Raw genomic sequence first — 24,319 nt, 5'->3', positions numbered from 1 at the left:
GGGAGCGTGAGGGGGACACCTCCAGCAGCCAGCACCCGGGGGGGGAATGGGAAAGCCAGGAGGCACCTGGAGCAGGGCACGCACCTGCCATGTTGAGCTCGGTGAGGGAGTTGCGTGTGGAGGAGCCCACGGCGGTGAGGAGGTTGGCCGACTGGTCCGTGAGGTGGTTGCAGTGGCTGAGGTCGAGGCGGGAGAGCAGGGGCATATGGCGGATGATCAGGCGCAGCGTGGCGTCCGTGATGTCCAGCCCGGCGAGCCGGAAGTCGATCATGTTGCGGAGTTTGCTGCGATTGTCCTGACCTGCACAGGCAGAGGGAGAACCAGAGTGGACACACTGCCCTGGGCACCTTGCCTTGTCCAGCCCAGGCAGCCCCAGGGCAGCAGCAGCTTACTGGGTTTGTCTGTTGGAGGTGTAAGTAAGTCCCGGATCTGAGGGTCCTTGATTCCTACTGCCCACCGAAGATCGAGGGTCCTGAGAAGGGGGCAGCTGGAGGTACTGAGGGCACAGACCGCAGACCAGGAACAGCCCGCTAGGATGAGGTCTTTTAGGCCTGGCAGAAGGGAAGCAGGTAACAAGTTAGACGGGTTTGGTCGGCTCCCAGGCATCCCAGATCTCCACCATCTTTTTCCAGGCACATGAGGATGCAGGTCCCCTCCCTGCCTGGGGTGGGACACTTGCTGGGTGATGAGACCCAGGCACCCAGGAGCTCTCAGGCTTGTCTCTCCCCATGACCCAGCCCTCAGGAAGCCTTGGAACAGGCTGGTGGCAGAGGCAGGGACCCCTCCCCAGCCCACACTCACCTGGCAGCCTGTTGACGAGCCATGTAAGCTGTTTTTTTGAGATATTGGTCCAGCTGAGGTCAAGGCTGACCGGCTGCCTTTTGATGATGCCACTCAGCGCCTGCGGGGTGATGGACTTGCACCTGCTCAAGTCTATCTTTGTCCACAATCTCTTGTCACAGCACCTGGGGACAAGGACAAAGCTGAAAGTTGAGTCCCAAAAGTACTATGGGATAATAGACAGCCAGCAGGTTGCCTGGCTCCCGAAAGGAGCCCAGCCCTGGCGTGGCCCCAGCCACAGAACAAGACTGTTCCTCCTGGTTTCCATAGATTTCCCCAAACATGGGAGGCTGCTGAAGGCATCAGGCCACCCGGTGCAGCCCCAGCAAGGTTTTCCTGCCACAAAATAAAACTCCAAGTTGCAGCTGCAGGCTTGCTTGCCCTGCTCTGGGTGTTTCTCCTGATCTTAAGGATCCTTACTCCCAGCAGGCAAAACACTGAGTGTCCCACCCCACAGCCCCAGCAGAGCTCACTCCTTCACCAGGAGCAAACTCATCATCTCCCATGGGAGCCTGTGGAGAGCCAGGACCCGATGGCAATTTAGCTGAGTCCCTGAAGGTGCAGGCAAGGGGACACTCCTCCACCACACCACTGCCACCAGCTGCCGATCAAAGCAGGCGATGCCTGCTGCTCGGCTGTTAGAAACCTCCCAGTTTCCATTCCCATCTGTTCCCAAGCCCTCCATGCACAGCTGTCCCGGTGCCAGCATTGTCTTCGGGCCTGCTGTCCCCAGAGGCGTTTCCAGCCAGTAAAGCCATCCCGCCTCAGCCTGCCTTCCCTGCCTGCTAGGAGGCGAGGCAGCAAGGGAGGCCAGGAAGGGCAAGCACCATCAGCGTGATGGGTGAGGGAAGGGCACTGGCACCTCACAAGGACACAGCAGGGGACAGCTGAGGAGACAGTAGGAAGGCAGTAGGGAACAACAGAGATGGGAACACGCATGGCAGAGGCAACAGGGTGGATACAATGACACTGCCTGGTTCTGGGGAGCGATGGGAAGGCACTGAGGCGACATCCTTCCCCCCGCTCCCTCCGAGTGTCTGCAACAGATGTACCCCCAGCCCCAGGACGTGTCCCCACACTCACCACTTGTACCAGGTCTTGCACACCCGCATGCACTCGCAGAGCTCCCTGCGGGTGAGGTAGCGGAACACGGACATCCAGACCTCGCGCTGGACGCAGCTCTCCTCGCCCTCCTGCGCCCGGCCCCCGCGCCCGTTCAGCCGGGCCGCCCCCCCCTCCTCCGCGTTCTCGTCCTCCTCCTCCTCATCCTCCTCCTCTTCCTCAGCGGCCGCCTCCTCGTCGCCCCCACTCCGCAGGGGTATCCTGGCGGGCGCGTGGCGCACGACCACACGCGGCGAGTGCTGCAGGTTGGCCGAGGAGGCTGTGATGGCTTGGAGCTTGGGGACAATCGAAGTGCCGTGGACATCTTTGGTGGGGCGCTGGAGCGTCACGGTGAGGTAAGAGCCGTGCAGCTTGGCCTTCTCCACCTCTGACAGCTCCTTCTTGCCGCTGGGGTTGTTCTCCTTCTCCCGCACCATGGTTCTCTCCGTGGCCTGCAGCCGCAGCAGCTGCCGGCGCTTGAAGCGCTCGTCCCGGCTGGCACTGTGGTGGTCGCTGGGCCCGGCCCCCGGGGACGAGCGTGTCACCACCCCACGGGGGGACGCGGGGTCGTGGATCAGCTGCAGCATCGGGGTGGGCGAGTTGGGCGGGGGGGTCAGGGGCTCCTCGCAGCTCCGCAGGGGCCGCAGCACCTTGGCTTGTGCCGTGTCGTCATCGCTCTCCTCCACCTTCCGCTTCTGCGGGGAATGGGGGTGGCTGGTTAGCGGGAATGAGGCCTGGGGAAGGTCTTCCCCTTTTCTTCCTCCCCAGGGAAACACCAGGACCTGCACAGCAGTGCCCAGTGAAATCATAGAATGGTTTGGGTTAGATACAGGTTTGCTCCAAGCCCAATCCAACGTGGCCTTGAACACTTCCCGGGATGGGGCATCCACAGCTTCTTTGGTCAATCTCTGCCAGGGTCTCACCACCCTCACAGTAACTTCTTCCTCACACGTCATCTAAGTACCACAAATACCAAAGTCCACCCACATCAGCAACAAACATTTTCCTAACCCCTTCTCAAAAAGGGCATCCTTTGAGGTTGGGGATGGCTTCCACTCTGTGCCTAACAGTCCGGTGTCTCTTAGAGTGGAATATTTCAGGACCGCATTGCAGTAGAACATGCTCATGCCCTCAAGTGCTGCACCCACATGGTTCTCATTCTCACTGATCACTGTCCCCCCACCCCAAGCTGGTTAAATACATCCCTGGCAGGATGCAGTGGGAGGAGTGGAGGACACAGATCCTCACCTTGCTCCTTACCTGGCCCTTCTCTGTGTCATCACCTTGGTAGCATTTGGGGCACTCCCAGCAGTTGGGGAGCTCATCATTGAGCAGCCCTTCCCCATCCATCTGCAACAAGAGGAGGGGGTCAGCAGCAGCCCAGCCCTACAGCAGAGCCCCCCTCTGCCCAGTATGTGCCCTGCTCACCTGCAGACAGCCAGGGTGGACGATCTCATTGCAGATACAGCACTCCATGAGCTTCTTCTCAAAGTCCTGTGAGTCCTCGTTCTGATCCACCTCCCCGCAAAGTGCACACGTGACCGAGTGAGGCAACCTGGGCTACAAAGGAAAGCAGGGCTGACACCAGGGCATGGTGGGACAGCCTTCCTCTTTTCCTTCCCATGGACTAGCAACCAGCTATCCCCCAGGAATCTGACTTGGACTCACCGCCAAGCACTGCCGGAGGACACAGGACTGCTTCATGCGGCCGGGCCCACCGAACTTCTTCATGTCCCTGCAGTAGTGGCACATGCCACACTCGCCCTGCATGCAGGCCTTGCATTTCCGGCACCGCACTCGCCTCCGCCGGGCGCCCGACACGATGGGAGACACCGTGGACCTGACGGGAGTTGGGCGCGGTGCTGGCTTCATGGTGTGCGGCTTGGTGATGGGGATGGTGGGCAGGCGCACCCGCAGCCGGGTCTGGAGCTTTAGCTGGCAACAAGGAGAGAGGGAACTGGGTGAGGAGAGGGAAGCGCTGCCTTCTGCGGGGATCCGGAAGGCTCTGATCCCTGGATCCCGCACTACGACTGCAGATAATGTGTCAGAGGGCAGCTCTGCTCTCTCAGCACTCTGCAGACAAAGGTGCCTGGATCAGCGCTGACCTGCCACTTCTCCTGAAGCACACTCCCTAACTCCTCACACCACCCCACGCCAAGAGCTCCCCTTCCTCTCACCCCCTGCTAGTGCTCACATGGGTCTGGAAAGGGCTGCTGAGTCCCAGAAGCATCCCACAGCATCCATGCTTTCCTACCCAGGCAAGGAATGACAAAGTCCACCCAGGCTGTCCTCACTGTGTCACTCTGCACAAGGGGACAGCTCTGGTCGCTCTTTCCAGAGCTCGAGGGACACTGGGAACACCCACACCCTCCTTGTTTACAGTGCAGGTAGGACAGCACAGCTCTCCAGCTGTCACCCTGCATCCCATCAGCCCTCACAGGAAATCTGCTGGCTGCAGCATCCTTCTGAGACTGGCTGTGCTGGGTTGTGCACCACACTGGTGGCCCTGTGGAAGGGCAGGCTCCCAAGGATGGGGCTGGGCATGTGCCAAGCCTCTGAGTGCTGTAACCCAAAGCTTGCACACATCTCCAGGTCACTTCTCCTAGAAAAGCTGCCCAGGATGCTTGTGCTGCACAAAGATCACTCTGGATCTTCTGGGCAGGGCAGGCAAGCAGAGAGAGGCACCTCCAAAGGGCAATCCGAGAGGCTCATTTGTGTCCAGACTCCCTAACGGGGTGTTACCCACCCTTCCCAGTGTGATGGGGTCCTGCTCTTCCCATAGCCTGCCTGTGAACCCATCTCCTGGCAGGAAGGAAGAAGTGACCCCTGGGAGCCATCCTGGCAGGCCACAGGAAGGCAGACTGCAGAGGGGAAGTCCGGCTGCTCTGTGCCTCCATCTGCCCGGTGAGCTCAGCCTGGGCTGCAGCCCAGCTGTGGGTCCTGGACTATGAGCACAGCTGGACAGGGAAAGGCAGGGATGCATGGAAAGCTCCCTCTGCTGAAGAGCTGGCTGCTATCCGCAGGGAGAGACTCCTGGGAGAGAGCTGCCTTGCTTGGCATTGTAAGACCCAATCCTACAACAGGGACAGGGACACAAGGAACACATTCACCTCACAGTGAGGGGCTGGACTGCTCTTGACCACCAACCCCACAGCTCACCCACCCCTACCATAGTGAGGCCTTCCCTGATACACAACATTCTTCAGGCCATCCAGGGTTCTCCCTATCAGTCCAGAGAGCTCCTAAGAGAGCAGGATCACCCCTTCCTCCCACAACAAGGCTCCCTGTTCACCAAGCACAACCAAAGGGGGGAGAACATGGAGCAGCCAAGGCTGACCTGGTTACCACCCATCAGCTGCACTGGGATAACTGGCATGGTGGGAGATCACTAGGTTTGCCTGCAGGGCTGTGAAGGTGGCTGCACCCACATCCCGCTTTGGCACTGCTCCCAAGGCGGGTATGGAAGCAGTGCCACCACACCCCAGGCCTGGCAAATGACTCAACACGTGACACCCATCTGGGTCCCCTTGTTGCAGTTCCTACCTTATCTCTCTTGGGCCACTGGACGATGGGGACGCCTGTAAGTGCCAGTTTGGGGTCGCTGTTTGCGTATTCTTCCAACAGCAGCTAATGGAGAGAGATGGGGGAACACAGCAGAGACACAAAAAGCACAGGTGTGAGCAGAGGGAAACACAGCTCCCGCCAGCGAGGCAGGCTCTGACCAGATGCCAAGGCCAGCATGCTTCAAAGGCGGCTGGGAAGGAGCCCTCCTCTCCCCACGCCCGCCAGCAACCAGCAATCCCTCCTCCCCACGAGACAGACAAGCTCTGTCGAGTCGATCTGCACCAGCGCTTTCATCAACTGCATTTCAGCCCCGAGGCCCCGTGCTGGGTGGTGGTAGAAGTGGAGAGTGCCAAGATTTGGCAGGCTGGGGGGATTTTGGGGGGACAATTCATCAGCATTACCCCCCCAGACATAGGGCAGCCTGGAGAGTGCAGCAGCAGGAGCAGGATGTGATGCCCCAGCACCCCCTCCGTGGCCTGGCACAAGCTGCCGGTAGCTGAGAGCTGCTCCCCCGCACTGCCTTGGGGTTTGGCTTTGACTTGGAGGGAAAGATCCCTGGGCATCGATTGGACTGGCACACTGCCCTCCGGCACAGCAGCCCCTTGCTCCCGGTGCATGGAGCTCCCGCACTCAGCCCAATCCTTTCAGCACCCTCCAGCGCAGCCCCCTCCCCACATCCACTCCCCACCGAATTTATGGTTGCAAAGGTGCTTTATTTACTTGACGTTGCCATGGTTACGAAGGCAGGAGCCTCCTGCCGGCATCCCAGCGGGCGGTGCTTCCTGCTGCCAGGCAGGGCCGGGGTAGGGGGTGCCCGGTGTGCCCCCTGCCCGGTTTTCCGGGTGTCTGGGGAGGCAGGAAGCCGCAGTCTCCCCTGGGCTCCCCGGCAGCGCAGCGTGCCGCCTTCAGATCTTCCGCCTCCCCACGAGCGCAAGCCGAGGGAAAAGGTCAGGGCTCGGAGCTGCCACACGGACATAGTGGGACGGCAGCGTCCTCCTGCCCGTGGCCCTGAGGTCGGGGCAGGGGTGGGGGCGGCTCAGGAACGCTCCCTGCCAGGGAGCTGAGGGACTGCGGGGGCTCCCCGGTCCTGCGGCTGCATCTGGCTGGGAGCCGGGCTGGGCGACAGGCCGCTGGTCCCCCGTGCCCCGCGGCGCCGTGGCCGGCGGGACGCGGCAAAGGGGACCCTGCGCGGCAGGGGCGCCTCGGCAGCGGTGCCGGCGAGAGCGCCCAGGGAACGGGAGAGGTGAGCCCAAGCACCGGGCAGGGACCCCTCCGGGGAAGCAGGAGTCCTCCCGCGGTCCCCTCCCACCCTGTCCGAGACCGGAACGTCCCCGCGTCCCCTCCCCGCGCCACGAGCATTGCCAGCTGCCTGACCTTGCGCCTCTGGAGCTGCCGAGACTCTGGGGTGAAGTTTGCCGAGCCCTCTTTGTTTCGGTGCCCGCACTGTGAGGGCTGGGGCCCCCTCCCCTCTCCCCGGACACCTCCGGGGGCTGGCTCAGACCCCGGCCGGACCCCCGGTGTTCGGGGACATGGCTGGGGAGCAGCTGCGCCCCCCGCCCCGAGCGCCCCCGGCTCCTCCCCGCCCCCAGCCGCCGCACTGGCGGCCGCGTGCTCCTCCCGAGCCCTTGGGCAGCGGCGGCGGCAGCTTCCTGAGCCGGAGACAATGCTGCTGCGTCACCCACATGCGGTTCCCAGCAATGCTTTGCAACGGGAAGATGGCAGAAGAGAAAAAGGGAGCGAGGAAGCGGAGGGCAGAGCCGCGCTGCTGCAGCGCCGGGAGGGGCCGGGACGGCGGGGATTGGCGCAGGGTCCGGGCGGCGCTGCCCACCGGCCGCCCCGGGATCCCTCCCTCCCGCCGCCGCCGCAATCCGAGAGGCCGGGGCCGGGCTCCCCGGGGCCGGGCAGATTGTGGCCGAGAGCCCTTACCCCGTCCTGCTCAGGCCCATCCTCCCGGCCCCTTTCTTTTGTCTGCTCCGAGGCGGGTTTGGAATCTGGGAGACCCCGCTGGAAGCGAGCGGGGCTTTGGAATGTAGGCAAGGGTCATCCCCCTCGCAGCTCCCCCCTGGGTGTGCACCTCCACACTCCTGACCTGGAGGGACAAACATCCCGCCGGCCAAGTTTGGGAGCAGCCGCATTCCCAAAGGCACCGGGGACCAAACCGCTAGAGGGGGACAGATCCATTCTGGGCGATCAAGGTGTCCCCAAGCAATCCCAGCCCCCCACCCCCCGAGACGCCCCCCAGATACACATCGCAATTAAAATGGAGGAAACTCCTGAAATAAAGCCAAACAGCACAGGGGAGCAGCGGCTGCTCCCACTTCTGATGCATCCAAAGCGTCTGCAGGCAACTCCAGCTTTGTGTTCCCAGGAAACCAGTCAGTCACATGCTGACTTGGCTCCAGGACTGTCACCAACTGTGCAACCAGTGACAACCTCCGGCCCCTGGTATGGGCTTTCTCTGACCCGGTGACCAGTGCTGCCATCCATCCCACCATGGGAGACCTTCCCGGCACAGCTGACAGGCTACCCTGAACTTCCTCACCCATCCCTGAGGATACCATCCCCAGTCCTCACCAAATTCTCCCTCTGCCCATTGCCCAGTCAGTTAGTGACCAATGCCACACCAGAGGTTTTGAGATGAGGTCCTGGAGACAGGATCAGCACTTCAGGGAGAGGCTTATTTTGTTTCTACAATCCTTAGTGCTCCAACAGCTCCATGCACAGCTCAGATATAACCTGTTTATGCCTGGCCACAGGGGCCTGGCTTTAGACCTGCTGTCACCTGCCTCATGACTATTCTCCTGTCAAAACCAGTCATGGAAACCACCACAGAGAGGTCAGAAATCATGGACAGAAGCAGTCAAAAGACAACAGGACCTCTCAGAAATTCCCTCTTTTGTCAATGATCCTTCCAATGAACTGCACATACAGAATTTTCAGACAATTCCTGCCACAGAGCTGAAAGCACAACATTGTCACATCCAAAATGGCATATCCCGCCAAGTTACGCTCCAAGCTGAACTCGTGACAGGATACATATTTCTCCACATGACCCAACACACAGACACCCTGAAATCCTGATAACCACACAAGAGGCTGTGGGAAAAGGCAGCATTTTCCTGCTCCTGGAGTGCCTGGGGACACTGGATAGCAGAAGGTGGCACTGAATGGGCTGATCAAGGTGGCACGCCTGCAAGTCTGAATGAGAAAATGCCACGTTCTGACCATGGGGAGCACAGACCAAAGTGCAGCTTTCCAGCTTGGCCAGATCCCAGCTCCATCAATGACCTTACCTGGTGACACAAGGGCAAAAGCACCTGCTGCAGATTGGAGGCCCCAGTTAGAACTTTTAGCTAGAAATGTCTTAAGCCCTCCCCAAGCTTTACAAGCCAACTTGTACTGGCCACTTCCATCACCTCTGTGGAAAATTGGTTTTGAAAGTAGAGCTTTTCTGTGGTTGGACAAACTTGTCCCACTTTCCCCAGCCACTGCAGGCTGTGACTAAGGACCTTGATGCCTTGAGGATGCCAGTCCTGAGGAATGGAGTCCTGCAGCTCAGGATACTTCCAAACCTCCAAGGACGGCCAGCTTTAAGGAGCAAATCCTCAGGGAAGTTGTCTGGGACCACAAAGGCTGTCACCCACAGCTCATCTGCGAGGTACAATCGGACACAGAGGCCTGGTCACACCAAAACCACAGGCACATCTTTACTACCTCCAAAACACAAACAGGTTCTTTGATCAGGTCTCAAACTCCAACCGAATACCAACAACCTTTAAGGCTCTGCCTTCAAAACGCCCAACACCAGCCTCCTTTCATCAGCCCAAGGGTGAAACACAGAGCCCACAGCTCAGGTTCCTCCAGAGCACCATACAGGGCTCAGAAATACAATCACATTCTCAAAGGTCACAGCACACACAGGATGCCTGAAAAGCCACAGAAAACCAGAAATTCAACCCGTAACAGCACCTAGACTTTCAACCAAGACCCCAGAGCCACACCCTCTGCTCCAAACACAGCAGAGCTCAGGATTTACCGAAATATCTCACAAAAAACATCAGGAGACAGCACTTGGAAATAAAAACAATGGCAAAGACAAGGACACATGCATGGCTGTGTCTGGATGTCAGCTTTGGTACGGGCAAGCAGCTGTACAGAACACCAACAGCATGGAGGGGAGCAGAAGGTAACTTTTTAGGGACTAAAATGGATTTCTGGGGATAGAGTGAAGCTGACATTCCCACTTCAGTGCTGAAACAGCTAGAACACCAAAGCTCATTGGATCAGCTCAACAGGTGAAGGCAAATAAAATCCAAACAACCCTCACCAGCCCAAAATAACTGACTCTCATAACTCCAGGTCACACCCTGGGCAAACAACTCAAAGGAACAAAGCCAAATCCACCCGGGGCAAGGAAAAGGCTCCAACTGTCACAGCATCCACGGCCAAAACTGGAAGTGAACTGCATCAGCCATGAGCACTCCTGCACTGACACCCATAAGGGATCCAGCCAGAGTGCAGCCACCCTCCTGCTTTCCCAGCCCCAAATCCCAGGGATGTCACTCAGGTGTAACATCAGCCTCACACAGAGGAAGAGGAGGACACCAATCCTGCCCCAGGACAGGGGTAGGGTGAGGATGAAGCCCAGTTTCCTCGTAGGAAGTGCTTTGCACTCGCTCAGGCCTACCTTGACATCAGCGATGAGGGCGTCCTCATCCTCAATGCCAGTGGGAACACACTTCTTGTGCAGAGGGAGTGACTCCAGCTTGTCCACGAGGCAGCGCAGCCCCTCCAGCTCAAACTGGGTCAGGTGCACCTTCCTGCTCTTGCGGGGGCTGCCCCCACTTGGGTCCCAGGCCTGGCCGTTTTGGGAGCCCCGGCTGGAGTCGGAAGAGTCTATGGATGGGGTCTTCTTGAGCCCCGGCAGGCTGCTCCGGCAGCTCTTGCCCAGTTCGTCATAGTCCACGTTGGCACCGTTGGCAATGGGGCTGGTGAGAATGGACCTCCTGGTCATGGGGCGCCGGGATTCCTTCCCTGCTGCATCCTCATCATCCTCCTCCTCCTCCTCCTCTTCCATGTTCACGGAGTCTGATGAGCTCAGCTCCATATCTGCCATGATGGAGAAACAGGGAGAGCAATCACAGGAAGTGTTCTGTGTTTAGTGGGATCACCCCAGTCATGAGGGATGCTGGAGCAACAGGTTTGTATGAGGTGAAAGGAACAGAGAAGCTGGAAAAGAACAGCTAAACACTTCCCATTCCTGGCTTGTCTGTGGGAATGCAGGGCACCAGATATGGAAAAAGGTGTCAGAGGAAGAAATAGCAAATGCCCTAGACTGAATTTCATTGAATTGGGTTGGAAGGGACCTGGACTGTCATCTAGCCCAACCCCAGTGCCATGGGCCTGGACATCTTTCACTACAAAATGTTGCTCAGAGCCCTCTTCAACCTCATTTTGCTTTGGAGGGCTTGGGATCTTCAGCTGAGGGCTCAGGATCTTGATGCTGCCTTCATGATGTGATAAAGAAGATGTGGACTCACTCATGACCATGAGGTCGCTGAGCCCTCCAAGTAATTGTGTCAGCCCCTCAAACCCTGTGTACAGAAGGCCCTGGCCAGTCAGAGAGAATTCCTGCCCACAGCACCGTGGTGATCACTGCAACCTCCCCCCATCTCTTCTGTGTAAGGCTCTGAAGTGGTTGTGTGCTGGTTTCACAGCTGTGAGGAACCTGGGCTGCTGCAGGGCCATAGGAGGAAGCAGAAGTCTGGGTGGTTGTGACTTCATGCCCAAAAAAAGTCCCCACCCAGCCCTCCCCTGCTTGGCACGCTGCTGAGCCAGTGCCCCAGCATGAGGGTAAGAAGCCTGTTGGATAGGGGTAAGGAAGGAATAAGAGCTGCACTTACCCATGCTGAGGGATTCCTTCTGGAAGTCCTTGGTCAGGTGGGAGCGGCTGGTGATGCAGTACACGTAACGCTCCAGCACGTACCAACACATCTCGTAATAGAAGGGATAACGAAATTTATTTGGGACCTGCAAAACAGGCAAGAGGATCTGTCAGACATCCTTCCCACTGCTGCTCTCAGATGGCATATGCCACACCAGGCGTGGCCCAGTGTCCAGCATGGGTCTCCCACAGGTTCTTACCCGTGTGCGGTCCTCAATGCTGTAGATCCGGAGCTGCATAGGGATGTTGAAGCTGTGTAAGAAGTTGCCGCCAAAAACCAGCGTGTCCATGGGAGTGTACACAGCATGGATCCAACCTTGGGGAGAAAGAGTTGGAAGAATTCTTCTGATCCATCTTGCACAACTTTTTGTCACCCTGGTGTCATCCTAGATTGTTTCCTAACTGTGTTAGGCCTAGCACCAAGGGAAACAGCCTTCTGAAGTCTGTTCCAACACTCTAAACACCTTCAAAATAATTCAAGTTCCACTCCTTATCTCTAAGACTAAGCAATCCAGCCAAGCCCAACATTTGGGGAATTCCAGCATGGGTTTCCTTAAGGCAAAGCCACTCAGTTCAGAAGAAGTGTCAGTTGTGATAACAGGACTCAAATGAGCGAGATGTGCAATCCCTGGTGTTTTCTGCTCCTCGTCCTGCTGTGTGTCACCACTGCAGAGCTGTGACATAAGACACCTAGGAAGCTGAGGAGCTGCCCTGGGCCAGCCTCTCCTGAACCTACACTGTTCCATGTGTCAACACGACAGGATCTGGGAAAGCCTCCTTTAATAATTAATCAAATGTGATGCGAGCCAGCCACAGCTTTCCTAACACTTGGGCTGGATCCACAATGCCATCACAGACATGTTTTGGGAGGTGGCAAGCAAGAGGACAGAGCCACATCACATCTCCCTCTTCCAGTGACTCATGAGGGAGCTAAATCCTGCCAGTGTCCCAGGAGTTTCAGTGTTACCACAACCATGGCCAAGACCAGGATGCCCCTGCCCACCCTGAGGGTACCTGAGGGGATGACAAATGTGTAGCCCTGCTTGAGCTCGATGCGCTGGCACTCTGACACTCTGTCCCCAAGGAAAATGTCTCCCTGCTTCCCTGAGAGAAGCCAGTTTTCATAGAGCTCCAGGTTCTGGGGTGTGGGAGGGATCAGCCAGAAGATCTGCAAATAAAGACTCATGTAAGTCATCACATAATGAACAGCTATGGCTTCTCACCAACATCTGAATCTCTTCCTTGCCTCTCCCCCTGAGAACTTCCCAGCAAAATGACTGGAACAGCTGCCCCCCCTCGAGAGGACAAGCAACGTCCTTCCCAGCCTGACACACTGAGTGCTACAAGTTGCCTGAGCTTGTGATGCTTTTTAAGGCATGATTTACATCAGTGTCAAGAGATACAGAGTCCAGGAAAGCCACCAGAGTGGCCAGAAGATTTGCTGAGTTTGATTTACCATGTTAGAGCTACTCCTGAACTAGGGATGGGCATCTGTCTAGCTCCATGCAATATAGGTAAGTTTAGGGTGGAAAGATTTCAATTTGCTGTCTGGGACCTGCATCCTCAAGGATTTACACAGAAGCAGACCAACAGCCACTTTCCTAAAGCACCTATAACTGTCCCAATAAGCACTGTCCTACCTTTCCCCCTCGGTGGATGTGGTACCACACAGAAGTGCCACCAAAGTCCACGTGGAAATCTGTGTAGCAGCCCTTGACACTCATCAAACAGTATCTGGTGGAAAACAAGATGAGAAGGTGAAAATGAATGGTGATCCACACTTTGGAGCAGATATGACATTCCAAGGAAATAGCTCCCCCCAAACCCAGGCCAATGGCTCAGAGCAGTGTCACAAGCCACTCAGTTAAAAGGGATTCAATGAGTGACTGCAGAGGCCTTGCAAGTGTAACCCACAAAAATAAGCTGGGAGACTGCTCATCCCCCTTCCCCTTGGTACACACTGCTGCTCCCTTGGGCAGTTTTCCTGCAACAGATTGTTTGCTGCCTGCCACAGCTCATGAATTCACTTACTTCTGCACCTTTGGGTACTGCATCTCCAGGATGGCATTGGTAGACTCTGTCTGACTTTCCTTCAGGTGCCTGGGCCACATGTTATCAACCCAGTCAATCAAATCCACCTACAGCACAAAAGTAGGAGACGTGAGCAGAGAAAAAAGGGGCACAGCAAAACCTTTTGCTACCCCAGGCTGGCAAATCCCTTTTTGGTCCTTCTCCACACCCAGAAACTTTCCCAGTGCTACTGGGACACTCCTACACATAAAGCACTTAGGATCATGTGTTCAGATGCCAGCTAGGGACTTCCATAGAAAATATGTCAGACAGCATCTCCTAGGGGTGAGATTCACTTCCCAAAGCTTCAGGAGAGCCAGATGTCAAGGTTCCCTCTGCAGTTAACAGAGAGAAATAACTGGCCCCACACAGCTGCCACTTCCACTCTGCTGACTGCAGAGGTAGTTTGAAATGTTCATCCCATCAATCTCACATCCCACAGCTCATCTTCCCAGCACAAAACAGCTTCCTGCCCCTCTTCCAGCATACCTCCAGTCTTGGCCTCCTCTGGCCTCAGAGATGCCAGCATTTTGCATCAGGAATCCTCCCTGCCACACTGTGCAGAGTTCAGACTTCCATGTTTCTAACTACTGACAGTCAATGAACAGGCTATCTCTCCACAGAGTGACATGCCAGGGACTTGGCCATGGTCACCACAGCCTGACTAAGAGATCAGCTCCAGCAGCATTCAGGCTGACATCCCTGCTGAGCCCATGTGTGTTCTGAGCAGCCCCTCTTTCCACATCACAATGCCAGGCTGCACCTCACCTCCGTATTTCCAGGGAAAACAGATCCCTGTGGGAGGGAGAGCCTCACTCACCGTAGCAGGTCTCTGCACCAGGTTCTCCAGCTTGGTGTGGCTGAACTCCAGGCTGATGACGTTGTAGAGCTTCTCCCGCTCCTCCTCTGGCGTTTCGTAGTAGCGTGCCCACTGCGCCATGGACATCTCGATGTCCCGCTGCGTGTTCACATCCATCACATCCACTATCCGCCGGCTCCCTGCCACGACAGACACGTCACTGAACTGTTCCAGTGCACCACAGACTCCAGGAGGTGAGATCCTCAAAGACCCCAGGCACACAAGCGAGTGCAGGGTGGCTCCGAACACTTACCCACACACAGCCGCACATCGTTCACGCTGAAGTCCGGATCTGGCATCCTGTGGGACAAACATCTGGCTAAAAAGACCATCGAGTGCTTCCGGCTGCACACCCTGTGACCCAGGAACTGGCACCCTGAAGGTACATCTGTGCTGTTTTGGTGTTGGAGAAGGACATGGAAGAGGATCTCTGGGGGCACAGGACTGGGGTGAAACACTAGGACAAACTTTTGGCTCAGGAAGCAGGGTTGGGAATAGGATGTACCATCTCCAGAGCCGTTTTACAGTGGCTTCTAGCAAAGGAGCCAGGAGAGGCCTTGAACTGAGCAATCCCAGCTCTCGTTTTAAAGGCTGCTTGTGTGAATTATCCCAATCCAAAGGCACGGCTGGAGCAGGACACACAGTATATTCCACTGACACAGCAGAACCACTCCAATGTTTGTACTGGCACCCTTCTCTGTACAAACACTGCTGTCACAGGCAGAGCAGGCTGGCAGCCATTCGAGCAGCTCTTGACCCAGAGAAATATCCAAAAGCTCAGGAGAAATCCAGTTTCAGTCACACTAAAATACCCAGTATTAAATCTTTACACTCCCAAGTCATCCAGCAGTTAAACTGAGCCTGGCACGACTTCCTATCCAATTCACCCCAGCACAGAACATTGTGCACTAGATGAGATGTCACCCATCTGTTCACAGCCACAGAACCTCATGGCTGAGGGACTTTGGAGCAGTGCTGCTGGTACTAGCTCTGAAAGTTTGTGAGGGGTCATTTATTCCTCTAATCAACCCCAAAAACACTGACCCAGTTTACACTTAGAGCTGCAAACCTCAATGGCTGTACTGCAGCAAGAGAGGCAGACAGTAGTTTAGAAGTTTGGAAAATCAGTTTGGAATTCTAGAAAATGCCAGAAATACTACAAATTGTTTGACTCTCTGGCAATAGATGCCTATGTTACTAGGAAAGAAACCCAGCCAGATGTTGCATCAGAGCAGCAGTTGGACTTCCCAGACATTTGGTGGAATTCTGATCACCTACAACCAATTCAATCTTTCATTTTCGTCCACACAGTCTAGGAAGAACGGGATAACTGAGCTGGAAGATATGTCTCTCTGCCCACTGCACATAAAAAACAGCGTGGACATTACAGTCAAACCAGCTTGGCAGAGCCAGGATCAGATCCCACACAGTGAAGAGAGATGAAGAAATTGGGCCAGAGTCTCTCAGCACTTACTTTATCCCCAGGCCGTCTGAGCTCCTGAAGATGAGTGGGTCCCGCAGGCCACCCCGCTGGATGTACTCAACTGTGAAGTCTGGTGTGGGGAGACAAGAAGAGGGAAGGTTTAGGAGAAACTCCTTCAGAGTATTATACACATGCTCAGGTTTAAAATGATCTCTGGAGATCCCTAGTCCAACCCTGCTCCTCACTTTTCCACACTCCTTCAGAAATCCTGGAACTTCTTTGCAGCAGTTCTGAGAGGCAGCAGGGTGTGTGTTACTGACAAGCCTCAGACAGGGCCCCTAAGGAGGCTTTGCTCCAACAGGCTGCTCTTGACAGGTGAACAGCCTGGATTTTGGTGCTGGCTTCCCTAGGAAGCTCAGAGCCAAGCAAGAGATGCCTTGCAGAAATGCTCCTCCCTCCCAGTAAATCCTCATGAGGGGCTGTGCGATGAAAAGCCATCCCACGGAGCTGTGTGCGTGCTGAAAGGAAGGGGAGACATCCCACACAATCCTTGAATTAAGGATCTGGTAGACACGTGGCTGCAATTACAGGTGCTGACCCAGGCAAACCCTCCCATTCCTGGCTGCCATGTGTCTCAGCAAGCTGCAGACTGGCTCCATGCTCTCTGGAACGAGCAGCTTCCATGCCATTCCCCACACACACTCCCTGGGACCAGCAGCCCCAAGACAAACCTTTGCCTTCCATGAAGACTACAAAAGTGGAGTTGAACTTGTTGGTGGACAGCTTTTCCTCGAGGTCAAACGTCCTCTTCCCTTCAATCTCATCATCGGAGATGCCATCGTCCTCATAACGCCGCCTCATTGTGCCACGCTGAGGGGAGAACACCGGGAAGGGAGAAGTTATGGCCATGGAGCAGGAGGAACAACCAGAGCCTCATCCCAACCTAACACAGCTCAGCCACGGCCTCTAGGGGAGCCCAGGTCTGTCCTGAACCCAAAACATACCACTGAAACAGCAGCTTTGCCCCTCCTCCATCCAGATTTGTGCTAATTGGGCTATATGATCACTCCTAATGAATTCTAAGTATGGGAGGAGGGAAGAGAGTTTAGTATAACAGAGGCAAAGAATCAGTTCCCCAGTTTTACAGGTGCAGCAGTATTTTGCTGCACTGGAGGTAAAGACACTTGTGAATTTAAATCTCTACCAGAACACCAATGATTAAAAAAAAAAAAGATTCTCAAGTTTTCATCTTTGGCTGTGCCTGTACACAAAAGCTGGTTTATTCCCTTGTTTGTGTGGGGAAGAATAGCAGAGTGGAAGGAGGAACACTTTTCTTAGAGGATCTTGTAAGCACATCTGTACAGGGATTCCTGACAGACATCCTCTTCTGGCATTACTGGATCTGGAAGAAATTACTGTCCCCAGCTGCTGGCCACCTGGCTAGAGAGCAGAGCCCTTCGTGGGAATGCTCCCAAATCCCATCAGATAAAAGGCAAACCTGCTCTGAATTAGCCAAGCTGCTTTCCCCTAATTAGGGATGCTCCCATTATCAAGCATGCACACCAACTGCTGGGCCAGCAGACAGCCAGGGACAGGATGGGGCAGGAGGTGACACAGCTGCTGGCACCTGCCTGCAGTAAGGAGGGGCAGCATCACCTCCCCAGCAACACCACCAGAACCAGCTTGTGATAACCTCACTGGAGAAAGAGGAATGACTCCCTCATACAGAAGTACTGCTTTAAATATTTTTTTTTAGATTAATTAGATGAACCAGTGCAGGAGCATGTAGGGACACACACAAAAAAAAGGCTTTTCCCCCACCCCCTCCAACATTTAATTTTAACTCCAAGTTTCAAGCAGACTGATGGATGCACAAGGAGTTCCCCTGCCATCAAGACAGTCACTCACCCATTGTTAACAGCCCATTGACGGTGCTCAGCTTTCCAACCCCCTTCCCAAAAACCTGAGCACAGGGGCACAAACAAACACTCATCAGCCGGGCATGAACAATTGGCTTCTCCTGAATGGGGCACTTCAACCAGGGTCTGTTCAATGGCCCCAAGGTTTAAACAATCTGGAAAATGGCTGCTGTCCTTTGTCTTAGGCCATCCTCTAAAGATGAGTGGGATCTCCCAGTTCTTAACAACAAAGAAACTCACTTTACAGAGACACTTTTATAAAAGCAGGAAAATGCATTCTAAGAGTACAGACATATGGGAATGACACCAGCAGAAATGACCCATTCCTTGGGAACACTTGGAATTTCGCACTACTAAAGCTGGGCTGCACACACCAAAAACTGGAACTCCCAAATGTTCACTCTGCCTTTAAACCGAGACTGGCCCTTCCAAGGGGATGCATCAGAACTTGGAGTTAAAGACACAGAGGTGTTATAACTGTGTTATAATGGATGATTAGCCCACCTCATAAAGCACTTTTCCTTAAAAATCATGGAATCCATGAAGCTTGCATAGTACTCAGCTTTAAAATGAGGGCACAGAGCAGAGAGGGGTCTGCCCTGTGCAGGATTTAGGGACAATGAGCAAACCTCAAACTCAGCTTTTCCTGAAGAACCCAGCATTTTGGGAAAAGGCCCAATTCATCCTGTTCCTTACTAAACGACACCAGGGAAGTTTAAGACACACCTATGCCAGGCAAGGATGTGAATCACCTTCCAGAATGACCAACGTTTTACTCTTCCCAGTCCGAGGCAAGTCAAGACTACAGATCCCAGCAGGCAGCTCTGTCAGAGACAGGATGTGCACAATGAAGAGGAGGATTCTGCAGTCCCTGATCTCACCTGCTTTGGGATCGAGTGGGTCCTGCTCACTGCTGGACCAAATTGCTCCTTGACCTGCTCCCTTTCTCCAGACACTCAATTTTAGGGGGAAAGTCCTTTGACTTTGCTGGATTCAAAACCTCACCTTTTGGGAGGAAAATGTTTGGCATGGAAAATCTGGCAAGAAAAGGCTATGTCCAAACCAGTTCCTTAATAGATTATATATGACTCTCTTGGCTACACTTAACCAGGAGCAGGAGTTACTGTACTGGGCTGGAACTCAGGTGAGTCCCACTTGAGGATGAACCTCAGGATATCCAGGCTGGAATGCAGCTCCAGCCACAGACACGATGACCAGGCATTATCTGTCCTCCTGGAAGTGGCACCAAGCCAGACTCTGGATTTGTAGAGCAGTTCATTCAACAGAAATGTGACCATGTGGCTGGGCCAGATTCGGATCCTCTTGGTGCCACGGGTGGATGCTGGAGATGCATTATGGGATCAGGGCCCTGTTCAGACTCTTTTCCCAGATCTCCTTTGCAGAACAGCCTCCAAAGCAAACAGGTTGGAACCTTCAATCCAAACCATTCCACGATAAGGCAGCCACACCACAGATGTGCAAACACCAGGAAACAGGCAGGAACACCTTAAACTTGAATCCCTTTGCAATGAGGAAACTGGGATGCAAACACAGAAGGAAGGGGATTGTGTCCTCCAGCAGAGCAAATTCCAAAGTCTATTGCTCCTGTCATCAGCAAAGCATCAGCCACAAACCCCCTCCAGCTCCCAGGCAGATCAGCTTTGCCTGTTCCTGTGGGCAGGGAAGAGTCTGGCCTCCTAATTGGCCCAGCATGAAGAGAGCAGGATCCCAGCCGTGGCTGGGGACCCAAAAGCACAATGCAAACAGCTCCCATCCCCTAGGACCCGGCCAGGGCCACACTGCTTTCAAGTCATTGTTGTCTTGGAAGGGTGGGGAAAAACAGTATTTCAGGGCCCCAGAGCAGGCAGGAGGAAGGAAAGGCTTCTGTGCTTCCAGGCATGCGTTATGGGAGAGGCAGCATCTGCGGGAGTTTTCCCCTCCTGGAGTCTGCAGCTTCCTCACAGCACAGTGACACAAACCACAGACCCCATGTCCCCAAACTGGGTCTCTGTATCGAGGACAGATGTGCTCAGTAGATGCTCCAAAACCCCCTTTCTTCTCTGGTGTGCCACACAGGAAATTGCTGCCTGGATAAATAACTGGCTACAGGTGACACCTGCAAAGCCATGACAAGCTAATGCCAATCTTACCTTGCCACTATTGCACACACAGAGCTGTGTCAATCCTTCTGACAACACCAAGTTTGACAACTTCCCAACAAGAGCTGGCTACCCTTGTCCCACAGCCTGTGCTGGGGATGAGGCTGGCTGAGTATCTCTTCCCAGCACATTTCTACAGCCCATCCAGAGAACATCAGTAACTCACAGTCCTGGGCCTAGACTAGAATAGCTTCTTCCCAGGAGTGACTCCACTACTGGGAGACCTTCCAGTATCAACCAGTTCAGTCAGGGACAAACAGCTTCCCAAAATGAGATCAGCAGATGTCTCCAAAACTGCCACCTCTGACAACGTTCTGAGTGAAGTTCAGCTCCAGTGAAGCAAGGGCACAGAGTCAGGCACATTACATTATCTGTGGTACAACCTCAGCATTCAGTATTAAGCAACAGTATTTAAATATCACCTAGTTTTCCCAGCTTTCTCTTAGGATTCAGGCATTTTTCATCCTGCTGAGAGTTTTACTAAGGAAGAACTGACAAGTGGTTCAAACCTTTTCTCTCTGTGTCAGGCAGGGTCAAGATAAAGGCACTTTATTCATCCTCCAAGACCAGACAGCCAGCAATTCCCACCTAAGATAGCTGTCCCTCACCACTTCTTACTGACCCTCCTGGGTACCATTCAATTAATGGAGAAAATAGGAAGCATGAATATTAATCCTGCTGACAGCTATCCCTTCTATTCTGATTCTTTCACCTGCATTCTCCTTCATCCAAGGATTCCAGGGAAAATGCCTCATGAATCTCCACAGTGGCACTCTCTAAAACCCTTCCTTGGAAACCTCTTTTCAACAGCAAGCACTGCCTCCATGGAGTACAGCTCCCTCCAACAGCAAAGGAGCTGACAGTCAGCTGAAGAGAGCCACAAAACTCCTCTCCTGTGAGGTTTTTTTTGAGGGAAGAACGAGTACAAGGTCACATTTGAAAAAAAGAACAAGCTGTCCTTTCGCTGAAAGAGCCTCATGTATTTAAAGAATAAAACCAACACACACCACAGTATTTTAGTCACTTCCTGTCCTGTCTGCTGCCATCCCCTCCCTCAGCTCCATCTCCCAGTCACCAGGAACCTCTTCCTTTTATGCCACAGCTCCTTCCCCCTCAGGAGACCAGAGGACCCCTCTTGCTTTTCATCTTTACAGAGCAGCTTGCCCATGTGAAGCCTTCCACAACCCTCTTCTACACCTTTGACAGGAAGAATGCAGGAAAGTTTCACCTCCATTTCCAATCCCAAACACCCCTCGTTGCAGGTTTTAACTTCTCCCTGGCTCCCAGTGTATCCATAGAACAGTGTGACCTACCATTGCATTTCGTCCTCACCCCACCCCTTTGCAGGTTTACTCTGCTGAAATATACCCAAATTGATTATAAATCAACCAGCTCAACTCTCCTCAGTTAAGGAATTTAACTTCTCACATATTTTTACAGCAAACAACTGGGGCTATTGCCTAGATAAATCCAGACCTGCAACATTAAAATCTCTCTACGGGTGTTCTGATCTCCAGCAAGTACCTGAGACAAGTCCAGAATTCTGCCTCTGAGACCTTGTGCTGAGAATCCCCAGCAATTTTTGCAGTGGGAAGAAGAACTTTTATTTCTCCAGGAAGACACAAGGCAGCCTGACAGGAGGATGGACAAGCAGGGAAGCAGCCAGGCTGTGATCAGACAGACCCAGGGCACAGCAGGTGCCACTGCCAGAAAGGGCTATGCAAGGAAGAACCTCCTTGCCAGTGTTTCCAGATAGAGTGTGAAGAACTAAGGCACCAAGATTATGACACCCAATCAGCAGCCTGCCAGGTCACTGCTTATCTTAAGCTCAAGAGCTTTTCCTTTCTATATCCCTCTCCCCTCCAAGCCTGCACCTCCCACTTCAGCTCCTGGGCTGGGCTCTAAGCTCTGGAGCACAAGCACAGCACAGAGGCAGCAAGTTCCTGCCCTCTGTGCCTCTCCCACCTTCAATCCTGGACTCCCTGCTCCCCCAGCTGTGGGAGGCACCGCTTAGAATCTAAAGAACAGTCATAATCCCCTCGAAAGACCCAGGACAAGAGGAACCACTGAGCTTAACTCATGTTTAATGCCCCTCACCACCTCCCATTTCTCTCAAAACCTGGAGTGCGGGATGGGCGTATCCCAGGTGGCACATCCTTGGACAGAGGCAGACTCAAAGCACCAGGCTGAGGATCTACAGAAAACTGGAGCCCTTCCAGGTTTCCCAGCTCCAGGAGGGATTCCTATCACGAGCAAGGCTGGCAGCATTTCAGAATGACCAGGGAGAACGCTTTGGTTTGCACTTTTGGGTTACAAAATTGAATGTACACAAGGAGTAATTTGGGGAATTGGAGCAAGGCAAGTGTGGAGGGAACACAGAGAGGCCAAGGAGAGCTCCACAGCTGCTCCCAAACCACACACTGACCAGGCACAGCAGCAAAACCATGAAGCAGAGGAACATGCTAGATCAGATCACAGATGGGCAGCTCTGGCAGCAGTCCCAAAAAGGAAGCGTGCTCCTGCGAAAGGCTCTGGCTCCTCACTCCAGTCACCTGCAGCCTCTATCACACACAGCCACTGTCCCAAGGGGCTTTGATGGCACTGCTAACCCCCACACTGCCCATTTCCACCACCAGCCATGGCATCGGGACAAATCCTGCCTGGATTCCACACAAGCCTCGAGCAGCTCTTGAAGGACCATCAAACCCTCCAAAACATTTCAAGGCTGAACACTGACCCTCAGTGCTAAAAGCCGTCCTTTGACATTCACCCCTCTCATTTCTGGAAAGGACTGAGAAAACGCCTTGAATGACATCCCACCCCTTCCCAGTCAGAAGAAATCCAAGGAAAAAAACCCATGTGCAGCCCTTTCCCTGTCAGGAGTCCCCTAGCATGTGAGGTAGATGAGCAGTACCAGCTCTGCTCCTCCTTTTGCTTTGTGCAGGAAGGCAACAGAATCCTCCCCAAATGGAACAAAATAGACCAAACTGCTCCAGAAAAGGCTGGCTTGAGAATTATACATATTTAATCCATGTTCCCACCACTGAGCCCACACAGACCAAGAGGCAGAGACCCAGGACAAGGGACAGACAGAACCATATGAACTCAGAGGTGCAGCTGATCAGCAGTAGCAGGTCAGTCTTGAGTGACTTAATTCCTTGCTGGGGACCTCTCTGTCTCCAGCACAATAAAGAATCACAGGACTAGCTTGGATTTTTTTATCAGGGAAGTGCTCACTCTCCAAATTTCCCAGTGTCCCAACCCAGCTCTGCCAAAACCTGTTGCCAGTTCTGTCCCATCCCTGGACCACAGGAGTACTGGAATAACAAAAATGCAGGAAGCTTTGAGGTTTGCACTGCAATTCTTGCTCAACTGACACTGTTTTTTAAAGGGAACAGCAGCAGACTGGCTGCATTGCAGGCTATGGGGCTGAAGATGCTTAGGGAGAGGAAAAACAACCCAGGGCCATTGGGAAGAACATGGACAATGCGGGAATCCAGCTACTAGGAAGGATATTTCCTCTGGTCTCTGTGCTGTTACACCATCCCTGCACACACTCCCCCCCCCCTCTCCTCCATAAGGAACCCAGCACTCGTCCCTTCCTTACTCCAAATGGGGCAAAGGGGCTCAGTGACACATGGAAATATTTATGCACAACAAATTAAAGACACTGAGGCAGCTTGACCTTAAAGGAGCATGCACTGCCAGCCCTCTCCTTTCCACTTTCAGCTGCCTCAGCTCTATCCCAAGATTACAGCTCCCAAGAGCCAGGGGTACATGGAAGAACAAGGAGGACTTTTCTCAAGTGGCATTTTCTCCCAAATTCTGTCAGGACCAGCTAAAACACAACAGAATTGTGCACTCAGCTCCCAGCCCTGAGGACCAGCATGAACAAAGCTCACCAAGCCTTCTCCTTGACCTAAAAGGGTGGGGGGGGCACCTTTAGTAAAGCTCTTTTGTGTACTGAACAATGGCTAAAATATGGAAAATCCACTACCCTGCAACCCTGAGCAGATCTCAGCCCAAAAACTTCTCTGGTTCAAGTTCCTGGAAGTTCCAGAGGGATTCAAAATCCCTGGAAAGCCAGCTCATTGCTGTTTACTCCCAGTGCTGTTGCTACAGCAACAGAGATGCACAAGCACGGACACAGGAACAGGACAGAACTCCTGTCCAACAGCTCCATTTCCTCTCCCCCCATCATGGATTCCCAGGATACACTTTGTCACCAGGTTCACCTGAACCACCCCAAGTGGCAGAAAGCAACACCCACAACCAGCTATAAATGTTCCCCACCTGGCTGCCAAGAACTGGGAAAAGAGGCAAACAGGGAGCATCAGCAGCACAGAGAATGCAGGCTCCTGTGAAAAGCAAAAAACACCATAGCTCCTCACAGCCCCATAAAGGCTTGGCCATCATTTCCTCCTCTGGAAACAGCAACAC

The 24,319-nt window shown here is 54.1% G+C and overlaps 1 protein-coding gene across 3 annotated transcripts in view; it reads right to left on the bottom strand.

The window, feature by feature from the left end:
• The window catches only part of KDM2A (lysine demethylase 2A), a 33,547-nt gene that overhangs the window by 2,134 nt on the left and 7,094 nt on the right, over positions 1 to 24,319 (bottom strand). The window contains exons 4-21 of one of the 3 annotated variants that reach the window (XM_085581262.1): positions 16,533 to 16,671; positions 15,853 to 15,931; positions 14,632 to 14,678; positions 14,340 to 14,518; positions 13,481 to 13,587; positions 13,090 to 13,183; positions 12,464 to 12,617; positions 11,650 to 11,765; positions 11,409 to 11,535; positions 10,193 to 10,614; positions 5,485 to 5,568; positions 3,610 to 3,876; positions 3,370 to 3,501; positions 3,190 to 3,291; positions 1,924 to 2,636; positions 802 to 965; positions 393 to 551; positions 85 to 300 (exon numbers count right to left, since the gene is read on the bottom strand). In XM_085581262.1, coding sequence (XP_085437388.1) covers positions 85 to 300; positions 393 to 551; positions 802 to 965; positions 1,924 to 2,636; positions 3,190 to 3,291; positions 3,370 to 3,501; positions 3,610 to 3,876; positions 5,485 to 5,568; positions 10,193 to 10,614; positions 11,409 to 11,535; positions 11,650 to 11,765; positions 12,464 to 12,617; positions 13,090 to 13,183; positions 13,481 to 13,587; positions 14,340 to 14,518; positions 14,632 to 14,678; positions 15,853 to 15,931; positions 16,533 to 16,671 — 3,301 coding nt within the window. Of the gene's footprint in view, positions 1 to 84; positions 301 to 392; positions 552 to 801; positions 966 to 1,923; positions 2,724 to 3,189; positions 3,292 to 3,369; positions 3,502 to 3,609; positions 3,877 to 5,484; positions 5,569 to 10,192; positions 10,615 to 11,408; positions 11,536 to 11,649; positions 11,766 to 12,463; positions 12,618 to 13,089; positions 13,184 to 13,480; positions 13,588 to 14,339; positions 14,519 to 14,631; positions 14,679 to 15,852; positions 15,932 to 16,532; positions 16,672 to 24,319 lie in introns of all 3 variants that reach the window. The other 2 variants (XM_085581261.1, XM_021555935.4) reach the window with 2 other exon arrangements.

The sequence above is a fragment of the Lonchura striata genome, chromosome 5, assembly GCF_050655825.1.
Source record: "Lonchura striata isolate lonStrDom1 chromosome 5, ASM5065582v1, whole genome shotgun sequence".
Taxonomy (NCBI): Eukaryota; Metazoa; Chordata; class Aves; order Passeriformes; family Estrildidae; genus Lonchura; species Lonchura striata.
Note: the sequence above shows the minus strand (reverse complement) of the source record. Positions and strands in the feature narration are given on the sequence as shown.